The sequence below is a fragment of the Schistocerca gregaria genome, chromosome 3 (assembly GCF_023897955.1).
Source record: "Schistocerca gregaria isolate iqSchGreg1 chromosome 3, iqSchGreg1.2, whole genome shotgun sequence".
In the NCBI taxonomy this organism is placed as follows: domain Eukaryota; kingdom Metazoa; phylum Arthropoda; class Insecta; order Orthoptera; family Acrididae; genus Schistocerca; species Schistocerca gregaria.
In genome coordinates this window covers 369,777,542-369,800,695 of record NC_064922.1, presented here as the reverse complement: position 1 = coordinate 369,800,695, position 23,154 = coordinate 369,777,542, and the positions used below count along the sequence as shown (strand labels likewise).

The window sequence follows — 23,154 nt, the reverse complement described above, 5'->3', positions numbered from 1 at the left end:
GTGTGATGGTGTGGACAGATGTCTGCCTATTACACATTACGACCCTCTTCAACTGTCGGCGGTCTCTGTCAGTCAACAGACGAAGTCGGCATGTAAGCTTTTGTGCTGTGCGTGTCCCTTCACGTTTCCACTTCACTATCAAATCGGAAAAAGTGGACCTAGGAATGCTTAGGAGTGCGGAAACCTCGGGTACAGACGTATGACACAAGTGATACCCAATCATCAGACCACGTTGTAAGTCCGTGAGTTCCGCAGAGCGCCTTATTCTGCTCTCTCACAATGTCTAATGACTACGGAGGTCGTTGATATGGAGTACCTGGCAGTAGGTGGCAGCACAATGCACCTAATATGAGAAACTTTTGTTTTTGGGGGTGTCTGGATACTTTTGATCACATAGTGTTCGTTGTTCAGAGCACCAGGTCATCATTTTTGTTTAAAATTGCTTGTAGCGTATTGTGCAACCACAGAGTATGAGAACTGACACAGTGGGTGAGCGGGGTGAAGCAGAGACTGGTAATTTGAGGACCTAGGTTCGATTCTGGCTTGTAGCAACACTTTACTTTTTTTATTTCATTTTTCACAAAATTAAACTGCTGATTATAAAATTTAAAAGTAACGTTTCAGTTTATGTAGATGCAATTAATATACTCGATTTAGTTACGATTACTACACTGGTAGGCTAGAGGGTAGTAAAACAAGCGAGTACAAGGAAATTTAGTATGAAAGTCTCCTCTGTAGATGATCTAATAAAGAGGTCCTTATCCAGTAGATGTTTGGAGGAGAAAGTAAGATTTAAAGAATTAGGTAGATGTATTTCAAAAGTAAATCTAACAACAATGGGGCGTTGGATGAGGCTCATAGATTCGACTTACGTAACACTGAAGATTTCGAAATTCTTGGAAAATGCTTCAATCAACTTCTTAACTACACAGAACTAATCTTTAATCTCGAATAGTCAAACACTCATGGAACTCTATAAGAAAATTTACCGCCAACTAATGAAGAAATTGAAGAAGTTGTTAAAACCATTCTTAAGCTAGTGGAGAAGACTGTTACGGCAGAGTTTTTGAAATGTTCAGAAATTTAAAAAAAGCTACAATTAATCTTTGAGAAAATTGCCAAGATAGCCTTGATACGTCCACTTCGTAAGAAAGGCAATAAACAATGGAGGATTTTTTTTGCATCGTGTTGCGTATAACATATCTTCCAAGGTTATACTGAACAGTGCAGAAACAACACTGGAGAATAATTTAGATGAATGTCAAGGTGGTTTCAGCAATGACAGATTATGCCCTGAACAAACATTCAATCTGAAGACAGTCATTTACCACAGCTTTCTCAAATCAAAAGTTCAGTATGTTTCTTTGAAATTATCTGTAGCGTATTGTGCAAGCGTAGAGTACGCGGGATTTTTAAAGTAATGCTCTCATCTCTCCACTGTGGGCGGGTAGTCAAAAATGGTTCAAATGACTCTGAGCACTATGGGACTTAACATCTGAGGTCATTAGTCCCACAGAACTTAGAACTACATAAACCTAACTAAACTAAGGTCATCACATACATCCATGCCCGAGGCAGAACTCGAACCTGCGACCGTAGCAGTCGCGCGATTCCAGACTGAAGCGCCTAGAACCGCTCGGCCAGTCACTGGCCCTAAGCTATAGATTGGAAATTTGTGGACCTGGGTTCAACTCCCAAACAAACAAGCACTTTTTATTGTTTTATTACACTAATAACAACAAAATTTAAATGTATTTAAACATGAGCCGTGCTGCATCTCGCGTTTGTGCTGTTGTAGGTTTCCGTCCTCTGTCGGAGGACAGCCTGTATCGTTTAGTTGACATGGTTGTCGTTGTTTGTATACTTCTTGTATTGACTGGCGCCACTTGGTTTCGCAAGCGTTGCCTGTCAGCTAGTGGCATTATCGATATGTAGTCACTGTGGCCTTATCTTTGGAGGACATCGTTGTTCTTCCGGGTCGTGTGAGTGAACAGTTCGGTTGGGGACTCTGGAGGAGTGGGAAAAGAAGCCGGGACCGCTGGCGGCACACGTGCACTGCCAGATGGAAGGGCTGCGGTCGCAAGGGTACAAGACCTAGTAGTCAACCGGATCCATCAAGCTTTAAGTTGAGTGGATTTTAATCCTAGCAGTGAAACCTCCACCACTGTGAGATCTCGCGATTCTCCAGAGACTTGCGTTCGTGTTGGTGCTCGCAATGTCGCCGAGACGAAGAGCAGCGAGTGAAGTGCTTGGGGAAGGCGGATCTAATTAGCTTTCCTCGACTTCTTGTTACTAATTGCTGCATTCAATGTGTTACTATTTATTAAGTTCAACCAGCGGTGTTTTCCCTGCCTGGTGGCCGGTAAGGCCACAGTGACCTGCCTTGGAGGTTAGTGTATGTAACGGCAGTGTACGTTTCCCCGCTGCTGTATGGTAAGGCGTGTAGGTTTGTCAGTTTCCTTGATTTGTAGGTCGGTTGGTGTTTCTTCTACTCTGGTAGTAGTGATTTCTTTCTCCTTTCGGACGCTCTAAACACAGCATTCTGAGGACGTAGTGCTGACCGCCGGTTCCGGCTTTGGCGTGGTGTTCCATCATTGCATTAGTTATCGTACTTCAGGTAGCTTCAGCAGATTATCATTAGACATTCGTTACACTGCACTAGTCTGAGTTACCATCTTGTGAAGTGAATGCAACTCGTGGCTGTCTTTCTCATCGCCCGCGAAAGTGTTTTTGGCCTGACCTGCTCAGAGGTCGATTCCTGGAGCACCGTCTGTGACTAGCCCTTGTTATTGTATTCGCTCTTATTATTATATTTGCTGTTTTATTGTATGTTTCTATTTTTATAAATATAATTGTCATTCTTGGCTTTACAGCAAGTTTAAGCGGTTTTGCTACGATGTTTACTATCATTTTGTTTGGTGATCAGTTGCCTGTCTTTTAAATTAACTTTTGCTGTTTCCTTGCTGTTGACAGTATATTTGTTAAATTTTTTTAATAAGTGCCATTCTTGGCGTTAAAAGCCTTCAGCCGTGACTGTCGCTACTTGTCTTAAAATTCTAATGTGGCAATTGTATTTTAGCAGTTAGCCTTTAAGACCTTTATGATTTGCCTTCAATATTTTAATAACTGTAGCTTGTAAGTTGCAGCAAGTTAAACAATTCTCAAATTATTGCCATGAAGGCCTTCAGCCGTAAAACAATTCTTAAATTATTGCCATTATTTTAAATAGTGTTTTATTAAAAGAAAAGCAAACCAAACAGTAACTGATTACAGCCCCGTCCACAATCGTAACCGAATCCTGCCTTCCTTGACCATCAGGTTTCAGACACTTAAGTTTATATACATAAAGTTAACACATCCAGTAGCATGTTCCATCAACGCCCGTCAGAGTAGCACTGATGTTTTCCTGCTATTCTTGCAGCGTTATAGCATTGGGGGTATATCAGCTTTGTCCGTAACATGGCCCCAAAGGATGAGATCACATGGCATGAGATCTATCGACCTGGGAAGTCAGGCAACAGACGGATGTCACCCAGACCAGGGCGCCCTCTCCTCTCATATGGCAGTTGCCGGTAGAGAAATGCGCAAACAATTGTGGTATATTGTGAGGGGTACAGCTGCAGTCTAGCCAGGTACACGAAACTTATCACCGTCTGCTCGATGAAGAAAAAGAGACGAAACACATTTGTCCTGGATATGGCGCAGTTCAGGACACACACTCTCGCCTTATGACGATTTACATTTCCCGACAGGTGGAAAGTCGCCTTGTTGTTGAATATCGATGGATTTTGAAGAGTAAAATGACATTACCGCCGGGATGTGTGCTAGGTGTCCAAATGCACACACATTGAGCATTTGTAGAATGTACCAGAAACGTGAGTGTATCTATATCTTCAGGTATCACTCATTTTTGTATGCCACATACTTGCAAATAAACAGTGCATTGAAACCTGGCTGGCTCTGAGCACTATGGGACTCAACTGCTGTGGTCATCAGTCTCCTAGAATTTAGAATTACTTAAACCTAACTAACCTAAGGACGTCACACACATCCATGCCCGAGGCAGGATTCGAACCTGCGACCGTAGCAGTCGCACGGTTCCGGACTGCGCGCCTAGAACCGCGAGACCACCGCGGCCGGCCATTGAAACCTGATGAATCATTTAGGTTGACGCTGTATGTGCTGTCAATAACTGATGCGCAACAAAAAGCATACCTTCCAGTCTGGCAGGATGTGGGCACGGTTATCAACTGTTCGGCCCACGTAACACCTGTGGCCCTTTGTCAAATGAGGTTGGACACACAATCCATAAGGCTTATATAGTTTGCTTACCCCATCGCATGCCCACCATTCCACCATGTGGCATTGAACTTCGCGGTGGGCTGTAGTGATACTATTCTGGCCCATCAGTGTAAATCTTGACTTTTCGACCGGGTCCGCAGATGCATAATTCATTTTGTAGTGGGTTCGGTGCCCTCATATTGCTTTCCTATACACAAGGAGAAGATAAACTGCATCCAGCGTGGCCAAGAACAAATAGCCTGAACTCTGGGCTGTGCCAGACTCGCCAATGTTGGAGTCGCGTTCACGCCGAACATTTTATTTTCAGTTAAAGCATCAAATTGTATCCGATTTACACCTTCACAATGAGATATCTTGTGTATTTATTTCTGTTACTGTTATCTTTATTTAAATATTAAGACTCAATATTAATTCCTTACAGATGTAAACGACCACTCTGTTTCGTCCAAGGAACAAATAAAGCCAACAGAAAATAATAGTGGTTACAGTAATATCATATGTATTCAGTGAGGTACAAGAACACAATAGGTAGGCTGCACTAGAATGCGCATTATGCTACTAACAATTCCATTCTGTGCATTTGACATTAAGGCTTGTCTCCACAGAGCCGGTACGTACACGTACTAGAAATGTTACTTTAGGGAAAGTGACCACCTTGCATTTGCAAGCACTTCGCCACTCACTGGATCATACTATGCTAGACCCTGCGCAGCACACCTCCATCCACCATTGTATAAGTGGCATTCACGAAAGCTATTAGTTCGGTTATATCTGTGGGTGGAGTACAAACTTGTTCCTTTAAGTATCCACACAAATAAAAATCTAGTGAAATTTCCTGGCATATAAGAACTGTGTGCCGAACCGAGACTCGAACTCGGGACATTTGTCTTTCTCGGGCAAGTGATCTACCAACTGAGCTACCCAAGCACGACTCACGACCTCTCATCACAGCTTTAATTCTGCTAGTATCTCGTCTCCTACCTTCCAAACTTCACAGAAGATCTTCTGCGAACCTTGTGGAACTAACACTCCTGGAAGAAAGATTATTGCGGATACATGGCTTACAGTTAGCCATAGCCTGGGGTATGTTCCCAGAAAGAGAGTTTCACTCTGCAGCGGAGTGTGCACTGATATGAAACTTCCTAGCAGATTAAAACTGTGTGCAAGTTTCTTACTGGCAGAATTGAAGCTGTGGGGGAGGGTCGTCAGTCGTGTTTGGGTAGCTCAGTTGGTAGAGCCCTTGCCCGCGAAAGGCAAAGGTTCCGACTTTGACTCTCGGTTCGGCACACAGTTGTAATTTGCCAGGAAGATTCTTATCAGCGCTCACTCCACTGCACAATGAAAACCTCATTCTTAAAATCCAATGGATTAAGGTCCAGGGAACGTGGAGGTCAGATATTGGACCTCCATGACCATCTATTTTCCTGGAAACGATTCATTTAAATAGCTACGCACATTCATTGTAGCGTGTGGCAGCGCAGAGTCTTGCTGAAACCATAACTGTTGCCCAACACCAAGTGGAACGTTCTCTAATGAGTCAGGCAAAGTAACGATACAGGCGCGCATTCAATTTGTCCTGAAATAAGTAAGGGCCCAAAAGCACTGCTCACAAGATTCCAGCCCACAGGTTTATGCCAAAGCGTATATGAAAGCCACGTTCATGGGTAAAATGTGGTTTGTGTTCCGACCAGTAATGGCTGTTGTGGAGGTTGGATCTCACGAGTGACGCTGGATTCGTCAGGCCATTTCACGTTATTTATAAAATGTGCATTATCTTCCTCTTAGTCCAAAAGCCATTCACGAAATGCGTTCTTCTGTTGATAGCATTAACGTGTAATGATATGGGTGCAGTTCTTCATCGTGCGACTCTTCAACAACCAGTCTTTGATATATGTGGATCTGCCTTGCAATATCACGGTTACTTCGGCGTAACGATTGGTGAATGGTTTCAAGAATCGCGTCCTCTGTCTGTGCAATCTAGTCCTTGGACGACCTCTCTCCATAAGTTGTGAACAAAGTTTACTGTTCCCGAAAAAGGTGGCGAAAAGCTTTCTTATCGGGATGTTGCCTTTGAAGGTACAGTGCAGCATATGGACGAGCAGCACCAGCAACAGCTTGGTTGTGGTATGCATCCAGCACCAAATGCTAATCAAGGTATTCATCGTTTAATGTACTCTACCGGGAAGCCGATCTATGTGAACTTGACAGGCCCAGTTATGATTGTGCGCTGCGCGGTTAGTAGACACATACATGCAGTTTAATGGATCCCTCTGTCATGTGACAGGCTATTGTAATCTGAAAAATTGATGTCCTGTTTATAAACAACAAGAACCATGGACTGGACATCTAAAAAAAAACGAAAACTTGACTATGATTCGAATAGTAAGTCCATGTGGTGTGGGATATTATGTCCCAGCAGTCTAGTCCATGTTCTACGACGGCTGGCATGGGTGTGTTCCCTGATGCATGTTTTTCCTCTCTGCTCTCCGATGCGCTGCACCATGTGTGAGTGCTGCCAGCTCCGTGTTTTCATACATATGTTCACAAAATGCACCCGATCTGATTTTTCTAGATAATCTTTTCTGCAGTCTAGAGGAGGAATTGCACGCCGAACTGCAGGTGCAGAATTTTTCTTTATTCTGTATTTTTCCTACCTTTCAGCCTTTCCTTATCGGCTCAGTACTAGCTTGCCATTCCAGACGTTGACTTTCATAAGTTGCCTTACTTCTTTCTTGAGATATCTTTAACTATTCTTTCTCAGTTAACTGGCAACGGTCTGCCGCAGTGGATACACCGGTTCCAGTGAAATCACCGAAGTTAAAAGCCGTCGGGCGTGATCGCTACTTGGATGGGTGACCATCCGGGCCGCCATGCGCTGTTGCCATTTTTCGGGGTGCACTCAGCTTCGTGATGCTAATTGAGGAGCTACTCGACCGAATAGTAGCGGCTTCGGTCAAGAATAGCATCATAACGACTGGGAGAGCGGTGTGCTGACTCCACGCCCCTCCTATCCACATCCTCCACTGAGGATGACGTTGCGGTCGGAGGCTCTCGTGGCCTGAAGACTGAGTGCTTTTCCTCACTTAGCTATTTTTCAGTTGCAGTCACTTATTGTTGAACGTCTGTATTTCGATTACGTTTCATCTGTTATGTTTTAATGTTTTTCTTCTTTCGTCAGCAACCTTCAGTATCCCTTGTGTTATCCAAAGATTTCTTCTGTTCCTTTTCGTTTTGTCTAGTTATTAATCTCTTGGCTTTAGCACATTTTCTTTTCTTTTTGGTCATGAATTGTTTTTACGCTGCCCGCCAATGTTGTTAATTATTTGACTGCTGTATTCCAGTCTATCTTACCATAAAATTTTTATCCTCTACATTATTTCCTGGTGTTTTGACACATATCCTGCTCCTTCTTTATACGGCATCCCACATGTTTTCTTTTCTCGTCTATTTCGAGGAGAACTTTATCACTTATCTCGTTGATCCTTACGAAGGGACGTACATGATCTGTAACGAGTGTACGCTACTCCTTGGCTGTCGTGGTGCACGAGCTCCACTGGACTCATCGATGCCCATGTGAATTTTCCCCAGAGCATAATGGAGCCGCTGCCGGCTTGTCTCCATCCCGAAATACAGGTGTCAAGGACATGTTCCTCTGGACAACCACTGATTCACACCGCCCCATCGGCTTTATGAAGAAGTTATCAGGATTCATCACACCATGCAACACTCTGTCACTGTCCCAACATCCAGGGATGATGGTCACGTGCCCATTTCAGTCGTAGTTGCCGATGTCGTGGTGTTAATATTGACACATGCGTGATCGTCGGCTGCGGAGGCAAATCGTCATTAGTATTCCGCGCACTGTGTTTTCAGAAACACTTGTACTCCGTCAGGTATTATTCCCACCACAGTTCGCCGCCTGTCCTGTTTTACCAGTCTGCCTAGCCTACGACGTCCAACCTATAATGAGGGGTGGCCGCCCAACCCCATGAGGTCTGGACATGATTTCACCTCGGTTTCGCCACATGTTGAAGACACTCACTGCGGCAATCCTCGAACACCCGTAAAGTCCTGCAGTTTCCGAAATTCTCGTGCCGAGCCTCCAGGCTATCGCAATTTACTCTCTGTCAAACTCAGACATATCAAGCTGCTTCCCCATTCTGCACAAGGACATGCCGCTCAGTGATACTACATGCACTGTCTGTGTGTCTGATCGGCAGTCATTCATCGCCAGGTGAGCTGCTATCGCCTGGACAGGTTTATATCGATAGTAGCTCGGTGGTTACAATGTTCTCAGTGATAAGTGCAGCTTCAACATATCTATGTGTCTTATAATCATGTAAGCTACCTGTCCGTTTAAGGTATCTGACGCCCGATGCTTTGACCTGTAGAACACGAGACTTCTTTTGAACTACTATGAAATAGCCCTGCGAGACAATTTAGTTGAACAGTGTACATAACACGCATTGTCGCGCATATGATTGCAGAGACGTCACACTGTACTGGGAAGTAGTGAGAATATAGTTTTACATTTACACTACTGGCCATTAAAATTGCTACACCAAGAAGATGCTGCGATATGCAAACGATTAGCTTTTCAGAGCATTCACACGAGGTTGGCGCCCGTGGCGACACCTACAACGTGCTGACATGAGGAAAGTTTCCAACCGATTTCTCATACACAAATGGGAGCTGACCGGCGTTGCCTGGTGAAACGTTGTTTTGATGCCTCGTGTAAGGAGGAGAAATGCGTACCATCACGTTTCCGACTTTGATAAAGGTCGGATTGTAGCCTATCGCGATTTTGGTTTGTCGTATCGCGACACTGCTGCTCGCGTTGGTCGAGATCCAATGACTGTTAGCAGAATATGGAATCGGTGGGTTCAGGAGGGTAATACCGAACACTATGCTGGAACGCATCGACCTCTTATCGCTAGCAGTCGAGATGAAAGGCATCTTATCCGCATTGCTGTAACGGATCGTGCAGCCACGTCTCGATCCCTGAGTCAACAGATGAGGACGTTTGCAATACAACGACGATCTGCACGAACAGTTCGACGACGTTTGCACGAGCATGGACTACCAGCTCGGAGACCATGGCTGCGGTTACCCTTGACGTTGCATCACAGACAGGAGCGCCTACGATGGTGTACTCAACGACGAACCTCGGTGCACGAATGGCAAAACATCATTTTTTTGATGAATCCAGGCTCTGTTTACAGCATCATGATGGTCGCATCCGTGCTTGGCGACATCGCGGTGAACGCACATTGGAAGCGTGTATTTGTCATCGCCGCCATACTGGCGTATCATCCGGCGTGATGGGACGGGGTGCCATTGGTTACACGTCTCGGTCACCTCTTGTTGGCACTGACGGCACTTTGAACAGTGGGCGTTACATTTCCGATTTGTTACCACCCGTGGCTCTACCCTTCATTCGATCCCTGCGAAATCCTACATTTCAGCAGGATAATGCACGACCGCATGTTGCAGGTCCTGCACGGGCCTTTCTGCATACAGAAAATGTTCTACTGCTGCCCTGCCAGCACATTCTCCACATCTCTCACCAATTGCAAACGTCTGGTCAATGGTGGCCGAGCAACTGGCTCGTCACAATACGCCAGTCACTACTCTTGATGAACTGTGGTATCGTGTTGAAGCTGTATGGGCAGCTGTACCTGTGCACGCCAACCAAGGTCTATTTGACTCAATGCCCAGGCGTATCAAGGCCGTTATTACGGCCAGAGGCGGTTGGTCTAGGTACTGATTTCTCAGCATCTTTGTACCCAAATTGGGTGAAAATGTAATCACATGTCAGTTCTAGTATAATACATATGTACAATGAATACCCATTTATCGTCTGCATTTCTTCTTGGTGTACCAATTTTAATGGCCAGTAGTGTATCTTGGTTAGAAGAGTGTTACCGGTCTAAGGAATACACAGTGTATGCGATTGATAAGGGCGGTGCGAAACGTTGTTTGTGCAGTCTGTGTCACACATGGCCGCCCCGGCGCTCTTTAGTTCCCTGAACACCCACCGTAGCTCACTGTCGCGAGCAGCTTATGGACGGAGGTGGTACTCACCATGATGTAGGGCACGCCGACGAGCAGCCGGCGCACGCGCGGGTTGTTGCTGGTCTCGACCCGCAGCTTGTCGCCGTGGCCCTCCCACAGCATCTGCTGCAGCCGGCCCATGTCGCGGTCGTGGATCCAGATGCGGATATTGGCCCGCGTCACCACGAAACCTGCGCAGCCGCCACCGCCAGCACATAGTAGCGTCGTACATCGAATGCCTGCATCAATCGCAGCGAGCCACTGATTACGCTCAGCTGCCGTGTGAGATAGCAGTGTACATCTACATTCAAATAACTTCCGAAAATTCAGCCAGGTAATACTTTCAGCGACCGCCGATATTTCGGCAGGAGAACACCCCGTCATTTTCAAGACAAACTGCAACGGACAGGCGGCGTACACGCAAATTTAGAAACTGTCAGGTCAGAGGCGTGTTCTGAACACAATTTCGACATAAAGCAGCTCAATAGGCTGTGGAGTGGAAGGGGTAGGCTAGCGATAGAACAGTGCATCACCATGGAGTAGACACTCATTTATTGAACACAAAAGTCAGGTATTACCCAAAAGGAACAATCAGTACAAATTAATAAATAATATTCTTTTCTTTTAAGTCACTCAAACATTTAAACAGGCAAATAGCAATCATTTAACTGAAAGCCTTTTAAGAAAGCAAGACTAGAAAATTTAAATGATGAGTTACAATCATTTTTAAAACGATTACTTCCTTTAAGGAACCAGCGATCAAAATTAATTACATAATCCACAACAACCGTATTACATCAAAGACATTTAAGATTAAACAGTAACATATAACATCAGAGAGCTGCATTTCTAAGTTTTAAGCAGCACGTTTCAGTTGGACTGCACTGCAACAGTGCAATACAAGTCCCTCAGAGGATCTCCCCACACAGGAAGTTATTGCCGCAATCGACAAAATATCAACATCATTCCATGTACAGACCTAAAACAAACTAAAAGCTCTCTTGCGTTTGGTACAGTTAATTCCCTTTCGACATAACATACATCACAAGTCTAGCCCTAGGACGGCACCGACACCCCGCAATTTAGCACGTGAAACACTACAGCGATGCACTCATCACGTATCCTTACAAAATCCAAGAACAGAGAGCCGGCTCCCCAATAGCGGAACATTTAACCACGCGCAGCGTGCGTGTTCGCGGGATGCTGATCTCGCCCTTAACCTCAACACCAGTTCAAATACTAGTCAACCTACAATCTTGAGCCACCATACACTTTCATTCAGTTAGTGCATAGAAAGCCAATGTGATAGGCAAACCTGCATATGATAAAAGCTTAAGCAATTTCCTTACTAAGCAACCCTTATGAATAGTAGCCATAACTTTTTCTTCTAAACATGAGCACACCCACAATCAAAAGACAAACAACGCCAAACATAAGGACAGTAGCACATAAGCAAGTAGCAATGGTAAATTTTGCTTAGATTGGCTACAAATCAGCGCGTGATTTAACACACGAGAGAACAATCTTTACAACATAACCATCATTACAATAGCAAATTACTCATACGTGTACTCCCCCACGATATCGATTCGCAAAGCCATAGAGAGCGTATCACTTACACCAACATAATGGTGCTCCCTCAGTTACCCCAAACAACTGACTTCCATAGTTGCACAACAAAGCACCAGACCTAATGAAACCACCACAGTTTTCGCCTCTAAATTGTCACAGTACAAGTGAGACTCAGTCACAAATGTAATTTTACATCACCAGTTCCCGTATAGTCAATACAAGCGCCTGATTTTCACCATTTTATAAGGGCAGGCAGCAACATCGTACAGAAAAGCTCTTACCAATTCCATTCTCCGAAAGCAGTCACCGCAACTTTCGGGCACCACTGGGACATCCAATGCAAAAATCGTTACTCCTTCATGCAAACTGCAGGACGTCCGCTTCCCGCTGCTTGCTACGGCGCCTTCCGTTAAGAGCCAACTTGTATATCTCTATGCGATAGCTCCGGTCCCAAACTCGCTGCGTCAACTCCTCGCGTAGGCCCCAGAGGGCGCTGCTGACTGCCCTGACCGTGGCAGGAAAGATAAACCACCAGAGTGGCACTATCGATATGAGCCGCCACGGCTCACTCGGTTCTCGGATTGAGGCAAGAAAGATAACACACACTGAACACTGGTGCCACCAAAGATGACCAAAGTCAGAGCTATCGATAGTGAGACTACGAACCCGCAGGTGAGGTAACATTGACTCTGTCCCTTTTGACAAGGGAGAGACCCGGATTGCAAGAAAAAGTTTAAACAAAAACTTCCGTCCCTATTAACGAGGTTGCTCGCTAATTTAATCTCAACTGCCTCCTTAATAACACTGTCTCAATAGCTGGACGTGCATGTCAATATCTCCGTGTTATTATATAACATGGGTTGACCAGTATCCAAGCAATGTTCAGCAATAGCAGATCTATTTGGCTGCTGTAATCGTGTGTGCCGTTTATGCTCACAAGGGAACCTCCCCATCGCCCCCCCCCCCCAGATTTAGTTATAAGTTGGCACAGTGGATAGGCCTTGAAAAACTGAAGACAGATCTATCGAGAAAACAGGAAGAAGTTGTGTGGAACTATGAAAAAAAAATAAGCAAAATATACAAACTGAGTAGTCCATGCGCTAGATATGCAGCATCAAGAACAGTGCGAGCTCAGCGTTGTTAGCGTGAGCAGCTGCGGAACGAGAGGTCCTTGGTTCAAGTCTTCTCTCGAGTGAAAAGTTTAATTTATTATTTTCAGACAATTATTATCTGTCCGTCCGTCCGATGCGAGGTAAAAACATATGTTTTGACAGAGCACAGGGAAAACTGTTCGACTGTCAAACTGTTGCATTCATTTGTTGTAGTTTGTGTGACAAACTGTTTTTGAGAGTGATTATCACATCCACAAGAAAACTTAAATCGGGCAAGGTAGAAGAATCTTTTTACCCATTCGCCAAGTGTACAAGTTAGCTGAGTCGACAACATATTCCTGTCATGTGAAGTACATGCCTGTGGAGGAATCGGTTGACCTATGACCTTGCGATCAAATGTTTTCGGTTCCCATTGGAGAGGCACGTCCTTTCGTCTACTAATCGCACGGTTTTGCGGTGCAGTCGCAAAACACAGACACTAAACTTATTACAGTGAACAGAGACGTCAATGAACGAACAGACAGATCATAACTTTGCGAAAATAAAGAAAGTAAACTTTCCACTCGAGGGAAGACTTGAACCAAGGACCTCGCGTTCCGCAGCTGCTCACGCTAACCACTTTTATTTATTTATTTATTTATTTTAATCTCATTTTGTTCGATCTGTTCGTTGAATTTGTTCGAGGCGGACGTCCGATTACACCCATTTAGGTTCGTCGTCGATCCATTCACTCAGTTTCTTTGTTACAGAGGGTAGCTAACCCTCTGACCGAACACGCTGAGCTACCGTGCCGGCAACCACGGGACCATGGCGCTCCTGAGCTCACAGTATCCTTTATGTTGCTTATCTTTCGCATGGTCTACTCAATCTGTATATTTTGCTTATTTTTTTCATAGTTCCACACAACTTCTTCCTGGTTTCTCGATTGGTCTGTGTTCAGTTTCTCAAGGCCTATCTACTGTGCCAACTTATAACTAAATCTGAGGGGGGTGCGATGGGGAAATTCCCTTGTCAGTACATCAGTACTCCACGGTCCTGGTACTTTGACCAATATATGCCATGCCGCAGCTACGAGGAATGCGATATACACCCGACTTACGCAGACCAGGATCATCCTTAACAGAACTCAAAAGCACTCTAATTTTAGACGGAGGTCGGAAAACACATTTCTCATCGTATTTCCGTAAAATACGACTATCGATAGCTCTGACTTTGGTCATCTTTGGTGGCACTAGTGTTGAGTGTGTATGTTATCTTTCCTGCATCAGTCGCCGGCCGGTGTGGCCGTGCAGTTCTAGGCGCTTTAGTCTCGAACTGCGTGACCGCTACGGTCGCAGGTTCGAATCCTGCCTCGGGCATGGATGTGTGTGATGTCCTTAGGTTAGTTAGGTTTAAGTAGTTCTAAGTTCTAGGGGACTGATGACCTCAGATGTTAAGTCGCATAGTGCTCAGAGCCATTTGAACCATTTTAGCATGCATCAGTCCGTGAACCGAGGATTTAAATTTGCATGTACCTCGCCTGTCAGTTGCAGTTGGCTTTGAAAATGGCGGGGTGTTCTCCCGCCGAAATATCGGCGGTCGCTGAAAGTGTTACCTATCTGAACTCCCGGAAGTTATTTGAAAGTTGTATACGCCAGGAGAAACTCAGGTCTCACAATGTACATGTAATCTAGCGTCGCTGCCATCGTCTTAAACAGGTACGAATAATAGGAGCATTGTCATTCAATTCAATTGTGGTCATGTCGATTTAGGAAACATTTTAGAAAGGAGCATAGTGTGAAACTTAATGACATAAAAACGAACCGATACTTCTTACGCCATAGGTATCTGACTACCACCAGCGTCAGGAGAAATCGCAACAGCTTGTTAGGATGCCACTTCTCCCGACGCTACAGCTTGGACCACAGACGGCTCCAGAAAGACGTACATTCGTTGGTAACTAAAATCCTTAGAACAAAATGACATATCGCTGCAATATTGCGAGGTAGCGTAGTCCATTGTTTTCTCAACGGATCTTGGAGCACGTTCTCCAGCAGACGATAGTGCAGCAATGAATAAAGTAAGAGTGTCGTTTGAGCAACGCAAGTCCGAGTTAATATGGTACTGGAAGTACGAAAACATGAAGATACAACGGTAATGGCGTATTGTATAGAGAATTCAGCCACTAACACGTACAATTTATCGTATTTTGGATACATTTGAAGCCGACGGTACTGTTCAGAATGTGCCAAAGGAAAGGTCTGGATGACCATAAACGCCAACAAGTCAAGCTTCCAACGCTGCTGTGTTGTAACGTTTTACTATGTGGACGCGAAAGCGGGATAAGCCGATCAACGTACGACGGCAATTGACCTTCTTCTTCTGTGATGGATGCTCACGAATTGGCTGAACTCTTACGGGACTCGGTAAGATGTCTGCCGCTAGTAATGAGTGTAATGGGCAGGGGCACTACGAATGTAGTGTGTGGACGTTAAGTTGGGAATGTGGGTCTCACGGGGAGCGTGCAAGGGATAAGTCCCTGCAGTGGCACTCTCCTCTGTACCATCGATAGCTCAGACGGATAGAGCGTCTGCCATGTAAGCAGGAGATCCCGGGTTCGACTCCCACTCGCGGTACACATTTTCAATTGTGCCCGTTGATGTATATCAACGCCTATCGACAGCTTAGGGTCTTTATTTCTTTATCATTTCACCCGAATCAAAGGATGTACTGCGAATGCTTCGCGAGGATGAACGTTTCGCAGGAATGGTTATCTGGGCTGACAAGTTCACTTTGACAAACATGTTAATATACCGGGTGTTAATGTGTGGTGCGGTGTCATCGCGAGATCTGATTGGCCCTAACTGGTGAGGTGTATCTTCATATGCTGCAAACATCGATTTTACCTGTCATCCGAGAGGTGTTTGGAAAAGGCAGATTTCGCCTACAAGATGGAATTCCGCCTCACTGCCACAGAGATATCAGAGCTTACTTGGATGAACATCTACCGGAACGATGGACAGGTCGAAGAGAACCTGTTGAGTACCCACCACAGTCTCCAGATTTTACACCTGTTCTACCTATGGGGGACCTTGGAAAATGAAGTTTAGCAACAGAAGCCATCTACAATGAGCGAGCTTCAAGAAACCATCGAGGCGTCCTTTGAACCTGTCACCCGCTTACACTGAGAGTTGTAGTTCGGTCGACAGTTCATTGGGATCGACGATTTTTGGCTGTTGATGGGGGTCACTTTCAACACATCACATAACATAACATAACCTTCCCCCCCCCCCCCCCCCTGTGCAAGAACCGTAATGGTATGTCATTTTGTTCCGTTAATATTTACTATCAAGAAGTGTCTACATTTTCCTGGACCCCTCTGTATATTGGTCCACTTACCATAGTGAAAGTGAAAGGACTCACGTTTGCCGCTAGGACTTCACTACTCGTGTTGTGCATGCAGACAGGGCTCTTTGGTCTTACTATGCTGCTCTCCCCTCTGATAGCGCATATCTCGTCGCATGACAAAAATAATAGTAGTTGGTTGCTCCCCCACTCCAGACGCCCCCCCCCCCCCCCCCCCCACACACACATGCGCGCACCACGTGATGTTTGCAAGAGGTGTCCTATGAAAATATCCAGCTGTATTCAGCGGCCCGGATACCTGTGAGTGTGTTAAAGCCGCACTTTCTGAACACGGAGGTGCGCCGACGCCCCATCGAATCACTGTGGCTAATTAGCAAATTAATACGTGACGGCCAGTTTGGGCATGGTTTCTAGGCGTTTTCCCACATTCCACTAGGTTAATACCGGGCTGGTACACAAGTGTTGGTTCGGTTAGACGATTCGCAAACATTTAGAAAACTTCCGCTCAATTTAACATTAATAACATTGCACGCAGAAGACGTAATCCCAGTTTCAAGTTGCCTATCTAAAGGCTTCAAGGGCAACAAGAAAATTATTTTCAGTATTTCATTTAATTATTGGCCTAATTTAAAAATTGAAACGCTTTCATAATCTCCTCATTAAGAGTTACAATCCTGCATTAAAGTTTTAGCACAGTACGTCAAGTATTAAAATTGGCAGTTGTATATGTTGAGGCAGCATAACTCACAGCTAGCACGTTACCGACACTATATTTATCTAGTATTGGAGAATGAGAACACTTAGCGACCTCCAGATAACCTCACACATGACTTCAAACCTATTCGAAAAATTTCTGACTGACGCCCGCCGAAAACCAGTGAATGGAAAAAAGTTGCTCGCTTAGTATATTTTTGACAATATGAGCAGTTAAACTTCAGTATCAACGTTGACGTTTCAATCTAATACTTCTTTTCTACTAATTCTATTCGCAACACATTTTGTGGTTGGTATCTATACAGACCACTGAGATTAAATGCAAAATTACTTGTTTTCACGACACACTGTTAAGGAAACACAGTGTCATAATCAGAGAGATGCGGAAAAAAAACTAGCTTTTCTTGTTATGGAGGGCAAAATACCCGGACTACATTCATCCAGAATGTGATAATGAGACAACTTAGCGACATATAACAAATTTTAAACATAATTTCAAACCTTTCTTAATTTTTTCACTTACAGCCGGAAAAAATAACGGAACGAAAACAGTTTATCGCTGTTTTACACACAGTAGTTCGATTGTTTAAAAACTCGCGTGTTGGGGAAGTTTTTGGTATGCTAGAAATAGCGACTTGTGCTAGCTAAACATTCTCATCGTAGAACCATGACACTTCGTGAAAATGGCTGTAAATTCAGTTTATTTTGTGAGGAAGAGCTACTCTTCTTATGCGTGAAAAAAAAATCTTAAGACAAGTGTGGAGAACATTCACAAATGTTACAAGCAAAATAATATAGTTATCCTAGATATTTTGATGACACTGCCGTGTAGTTCTGTGCCGCAGATTGAGTGATACATGATGAGGCCCGCCAACATCCGCTTTACAAAGGACTTGTGGACTATTTAGGTAGATGTAGACCTGAGCTTAAATATTCATTCTAGAATTAGCTCTCGAGCTGTGCCAAAGCTGTTGTCCGCCATATTTCTTCTACCAACGCTCCATCAATGCAAGTCCTGTACCAACTGTAAAAGAGCCATCACACGGCAAGCGAACACATCACATCACTTCACGAGAGAATTATTTAGTGAGAAATAGTGCCCTGCTGGCATCTATAGCGTCATGTCTGCGGTTTAGCTCGACTCTGAGGCTGATGCAAGCCGCGTTCTGCCAGGAGATAAACAACTCGAACCCTTGCGACTGAACGATTATTTATTACTAGAGCTAGCCCCGAAAGCGGATGAGGGGTGGTTTTCTTTTATTGTCTGCGCTATCTTGTCCCATCAGTATTCTGTTTTAAATTCTGAGCATCCATGCTATGTCATATGGATTGAGGAAGCTAGTGACGATAAACTGGCCATCGCATGGCACTGAAAGGCTTAATGGCATAATGGAACTTCGTACTTCTTAGTCAGCAAGGGATTTTATCCTCTTTCTTTCTTTGAGATCCATAGTCAAAGAGAAAGATGGACAATATACAACGCGTACATGAGCCAAGGGGGAACAATAAGAGTTGAAGACCAAGAACTAAGTGTTCGGATTAAAAAGGCTGTAAGACAGGGATGTAGTGTCCAACCTATACATCGAAGATACAATGACAAAAATTAAAGAAAAATATGTTGAAGAGAAATTCAAAGTGATAGGATAAGATTCGCTGATGACAATGCTATTCTCATTGAAAGTGAAGAAGAATTACAGGATCTGCTGAATGGAGTGCAAAATCTGATAAATACAGAATATGAATTGAGACTAAATCGGAAAAAGAAGAAAGTAAATGAGAGGCAGGCGAAATGAGAACAGCGAGAAACTGAATATCAGAAATGGTTATCATTAAGTAGATGAAGTTATGGAACTCTGCTACCTAGGCATCAAAATAATCCGTGACGGACGAAGCAAGGAGGGCATAAAAATCAGACTGTCACTAGAAAATAGAGCTCTCCTGGCCAAGGAATGTCTACGAGCTTCAAACAAAGGCCTTCATCTGGGGAAAAAAATTCTGGAGCAGAGTGTTGTGTGACAGTGAAATATGGACTGTAGGAAAACCGGAACAGAAGAGAATCGAAGCATTTGAGATGTGTTGTTGCAGAAAATCGTTGAAAATTAAGTGAACTGATAAGGAAAGGAAAGGGGAGAATCGGCGAGGAAAGGAATATATGGGAAACACTGTAAAGAATAAGGGACAGAATGGTAGGAATAACTTCGATAGTACTAGAGGGAACTGCAGAGGATGAATAATGTAGAGGGATGCATCCATCAAATAACTGAGGACGTAAGTTGCAAATATTGCTTCGAGATGTAGAGCTTGGCCGGCGGGAGTGGCCGTGCGGTTCTAGGCGCTGCTGTTTGGAGCCGAGCGACCGCTGCGGTCGCAGGTTCGAATCCTCCCTCGGGCATGGATGTGTGTGATGTCCTTAGGTTCGTTTGGTTTAATTAGTTCTAAGTTCTAGGCGACCGATGACCTCACAAGTTAAGTCGCATAGTGCTCAGAGCCATTTGAGCCATTTTGTAGAGGTTGCCACAGGAGAGGAATTTCTGGTGGACCGCATCAAACCAGTCAGATGACTGATGACTAAAAAAAAAAGAGACAATATATGCTACAAGCATTTCAGCAAAGCCAAACGAAGTGCATAGAGTTAACATCATTTACGAGAGGTGTTCAGTAATTGAAGCGACTCATTTTTTTCTCGGCCAGTTTACGTTGAAAAAATGCGGAACTTGCTGTGGGACATGTTCCCCTCTCAGCCCCTATAATTTCATGAAGTTCTGATTGTTAGCTGTACTACATGCTGATTTCAAGATGGCGTCCATAATGGAGATGCGTTCCGAGTAGAGAATATCATTAATTTATTTTTCCGAAAAACCAGAACATCGCAGATATTCATATGCGTTTGCAGAATGTCTATGGAGATCTGGTAGTGAATAAAGCACCACGAGACGTTGGTCAAGGTGTCTATCATCATCGCAACAATGTCGCACAAACCAGTCTGATCTCAAGCCGGTCAGCTGGCTGCAGCTGTGGCTCTTGCAATGCTGGATTGTGTGGACACTCTCATTCCAGGTGATTGATGGATCACAACCAGCTCGATGTCTCTGTTGCGGGTGCTGACCTAGTCGTCCACAAATTGCGGTACTCATAAGTGTGTGCCCCCTGCGTACCTCGTTGCCTAACAGATGACCATGTAGAGCATCTGTCGGCCCAAAGAAGAATGCACTCCACAGGAGGCAGCACGTGGATGATGGGTAGGTTACTGGAGCAGCAAGATGTTGGTTCCAACGGAGCAGCCAGAGTGGTACCATGTGGGTATACAGGCCCTCCCAGTAAGATGGAGTAAAGTTGTTGCATTGAATACTGAACACAGGAATTGCATCACCGGTTCCATGTACAGCATCACGATGGACGTATCCGTGTGCGGAGTCACAGAGCTGAAAGGACGTTGCCAGACTGCATTCTTTATCATCATACGGGCCCAGAATATGGATTGATGGTATGCAGTTCCTTGAGGTACACAACACTACAACCTCAAGTTCTCGAAGTCGGTAATTCGAGAAACAGACATTAAATTTCTGATATGTTAGTGTTGGTGGGTATGTTCTGTCTTGAAGGTCTCCATGCCGTTACTTTTCAAGAAAATTAGAAAAGTCCGCATGTTGCCTGTGCTGTCCTGACCTATTCGATGCGAGTGTGTTCCCTTTTTGCCTTTACCAGTACTTTCTCCAAATATTTCACTAGTTGTAAACATCTGGCCATGGTTATCCGAGATAGTAGCACGCCACCATTCGCCAGCTATAAATAATGATCTCTGGTACAGAGTTGAAGCGACATGGAATCTGTCTCCAAGCTCAGTTCGACTCGATGCCAAGTCGGGTCAAGACCATTGTTGTTGCCTGAGGGGCTGCATTTCGATCTAAATGCCCCTCTGTATACTCCCAAATCGTTTATTCGTCCACCTATACTTTGCAGACACAATAAGTGAAATTTACTTATTAGCTATTCTTTACTGTATTTCAGCTGTAATGGACAGCCGTGTATATGCATTTGTGATACTTGCTACAGACATTTACATTCACCTCAAGATCCACTGCTACTGAGAGAGAAGATTTTGCTGGACATTTCTGCAGTTGACGGTAAGCAGTGGTCAGTTAAATTTATTGGTACGATTCGATAAATGAACTGATGAACTCTATGAGGTCAGGGTGACAGAAAGATCTTTCGACAGACCTGCCAGTCGCGATATTGTTATCAACTCAGGTGAAAGTCGTATTAATGAATATTGTCTCATTTCTTTATGTGATGTGTAAGTAGGTGTACACTGCTCTTGCCAACTAATGTACTGGGCAAGGTATCACACATCTAAAGATAAGAGTTTCCTCTTAATATTCTCTCAGGCCTTACATAACAAATTATATGGAGTCCTTCAAACATGTGGGTATTACGTGGCGTACCACCGTAATAACACACTTTTAGAGTAGTAAGTAAGATTTACTTCGGCACTGAACAGAGAGAATACAGAAATGGATGTCGAATATGGCTCGAGCGAACAAAGACAGCATGCAAAGCCAAAGAGAGTGATCAAAGAAGTGACATATCGTGTCAGAGAAGCCACAGACTTAATATCTTCGCCGCCACACGGTGTCACAGGTCCCCCAAAGTTTTTGCAAGCGGAAGGACAAAATAACCAATAAAACTCTCACAAGGCAAGATAAGGCGACCTTGGAGACTAGTTGTGTAATGTGATATTTGCACGTCATTTATGATATAGGATATGCAATAGAGGATGTTTATAAATTAGTAATACAAAACTAACCTTTAATTGTGAAAAAGGCAAATAATGTACAGAAATGTTTGATGCAGCATTGAATACAGTATATCTTGAAGTTTAATTTACAAATGTGGCTACCTTTTGTAAGGCAACACATGTCCCCTTTGTAATCAGTCTCCTGCCAAATCTTATGACGTAAGTCTTGATGTATGGTTGTTGTTGTTGTTGTTGTCTTCAGTCCTGAGACTGGTTTGATGCAGCTCTCCATGCTACTCTATCCTGTGCAAGCTGCTTCATCTCCCAGTACTACTGCAACCTACATCCTTCTGAATCTGCTTAGTGTACTCATCTCTCGGTCTCCCTCTACGATTTTTACCCTCCACGCTGCCCTCCAATGCTAAATTTGTGATCCCTTGATGCCACAAAACATGTCCTACCAACCGATCCCTTCTTCTAGTCAAGTTGTGCCACAAACTTCTCTTCTCCCCAATCCTATTCAATACCTCCTCATTAGTTACGTGATCTATCCACCTTATCTTCAGTATTCTTCTGTAGCACCACATTTCGAAAGCTTCTATTCTCTTCTTGTCCAAACTAGTTATCGTCCATGTTTCACTTCCATACATGGCTACGCTCCAAACAAATACTTTCAGAAACGACTTCCTGATACATAAATCTATATTCGATGTTAACAAATTTCTCTTCTTCAGAAACGCTTTCCTTGCCATTGCCAGTCTACATTTTATATCCTCTCTACTTCGACCATCATCAGTTATTTTACTTCCTAAATAGCAAAGCTCCTTTACTACTTTAAGTGTCTCATTTCCTAATCTAATTCCCTCAGCATCACCCGATTTAATTTGACTACATTCCATTATCCTCGTTTTGCTTTTGTTAATGTTCATCTTATATCCTCCTTTCAAGACACTGTCCATTCCGTTCAACTGCTCTTCCAAGTCCTTTGCCGTCTCTGACAGAATTACAATGTCATCGGCGAACCTCAAAGTTTTTACTTCGTCTCCATGAATTTTAATACCTACTCCAAATTTTTCTTTCGTTTCCTTTACTGCTTGCTCAATATACAGATTGAATAACATCGGGGAGAGGCTACAACCCTGTCTCACTCCTTTCCCAACCACTGCTTCCCTTTCATGCCCCTCGACTCTTATTACTGCCATCTGGTTTCTGTACAAATTGTAAATAGCCTTTCGCTCCCTGTATTTTACCCCTGCTACCTTTAGAATTTGAAAAAGAGTATTCCAGTCAACATTGTCAAAAGCTTTCTCTAAGTCTACA

General features: G+C 44.1%; 1 protein-coding gene across 2 annotated transcripts in view; it reads right to left on the bottom strand.

Annotated features, from left to right (window-relative positions):
* LOC126355260 (uncharacterized) overlaps positions 1-23,154 on the bottom strand; it is a 378,424-nt gene that overhangs the window by 321,195 nt on the left and 34,075 nt on the right. For both annotated transcript variants that reach the window (XM_050005547.1, XM_050005548.1), the window contains exon 2: positions 10,387-10,547. In XM_050005547.1, the coding sequence (XP_049861504.1) occupies positions 10,387-10,547 (161 nt within the window). The remainder of the gene's footprint in view (positions 1-10,386; positions 10,548-23,154) is intronic.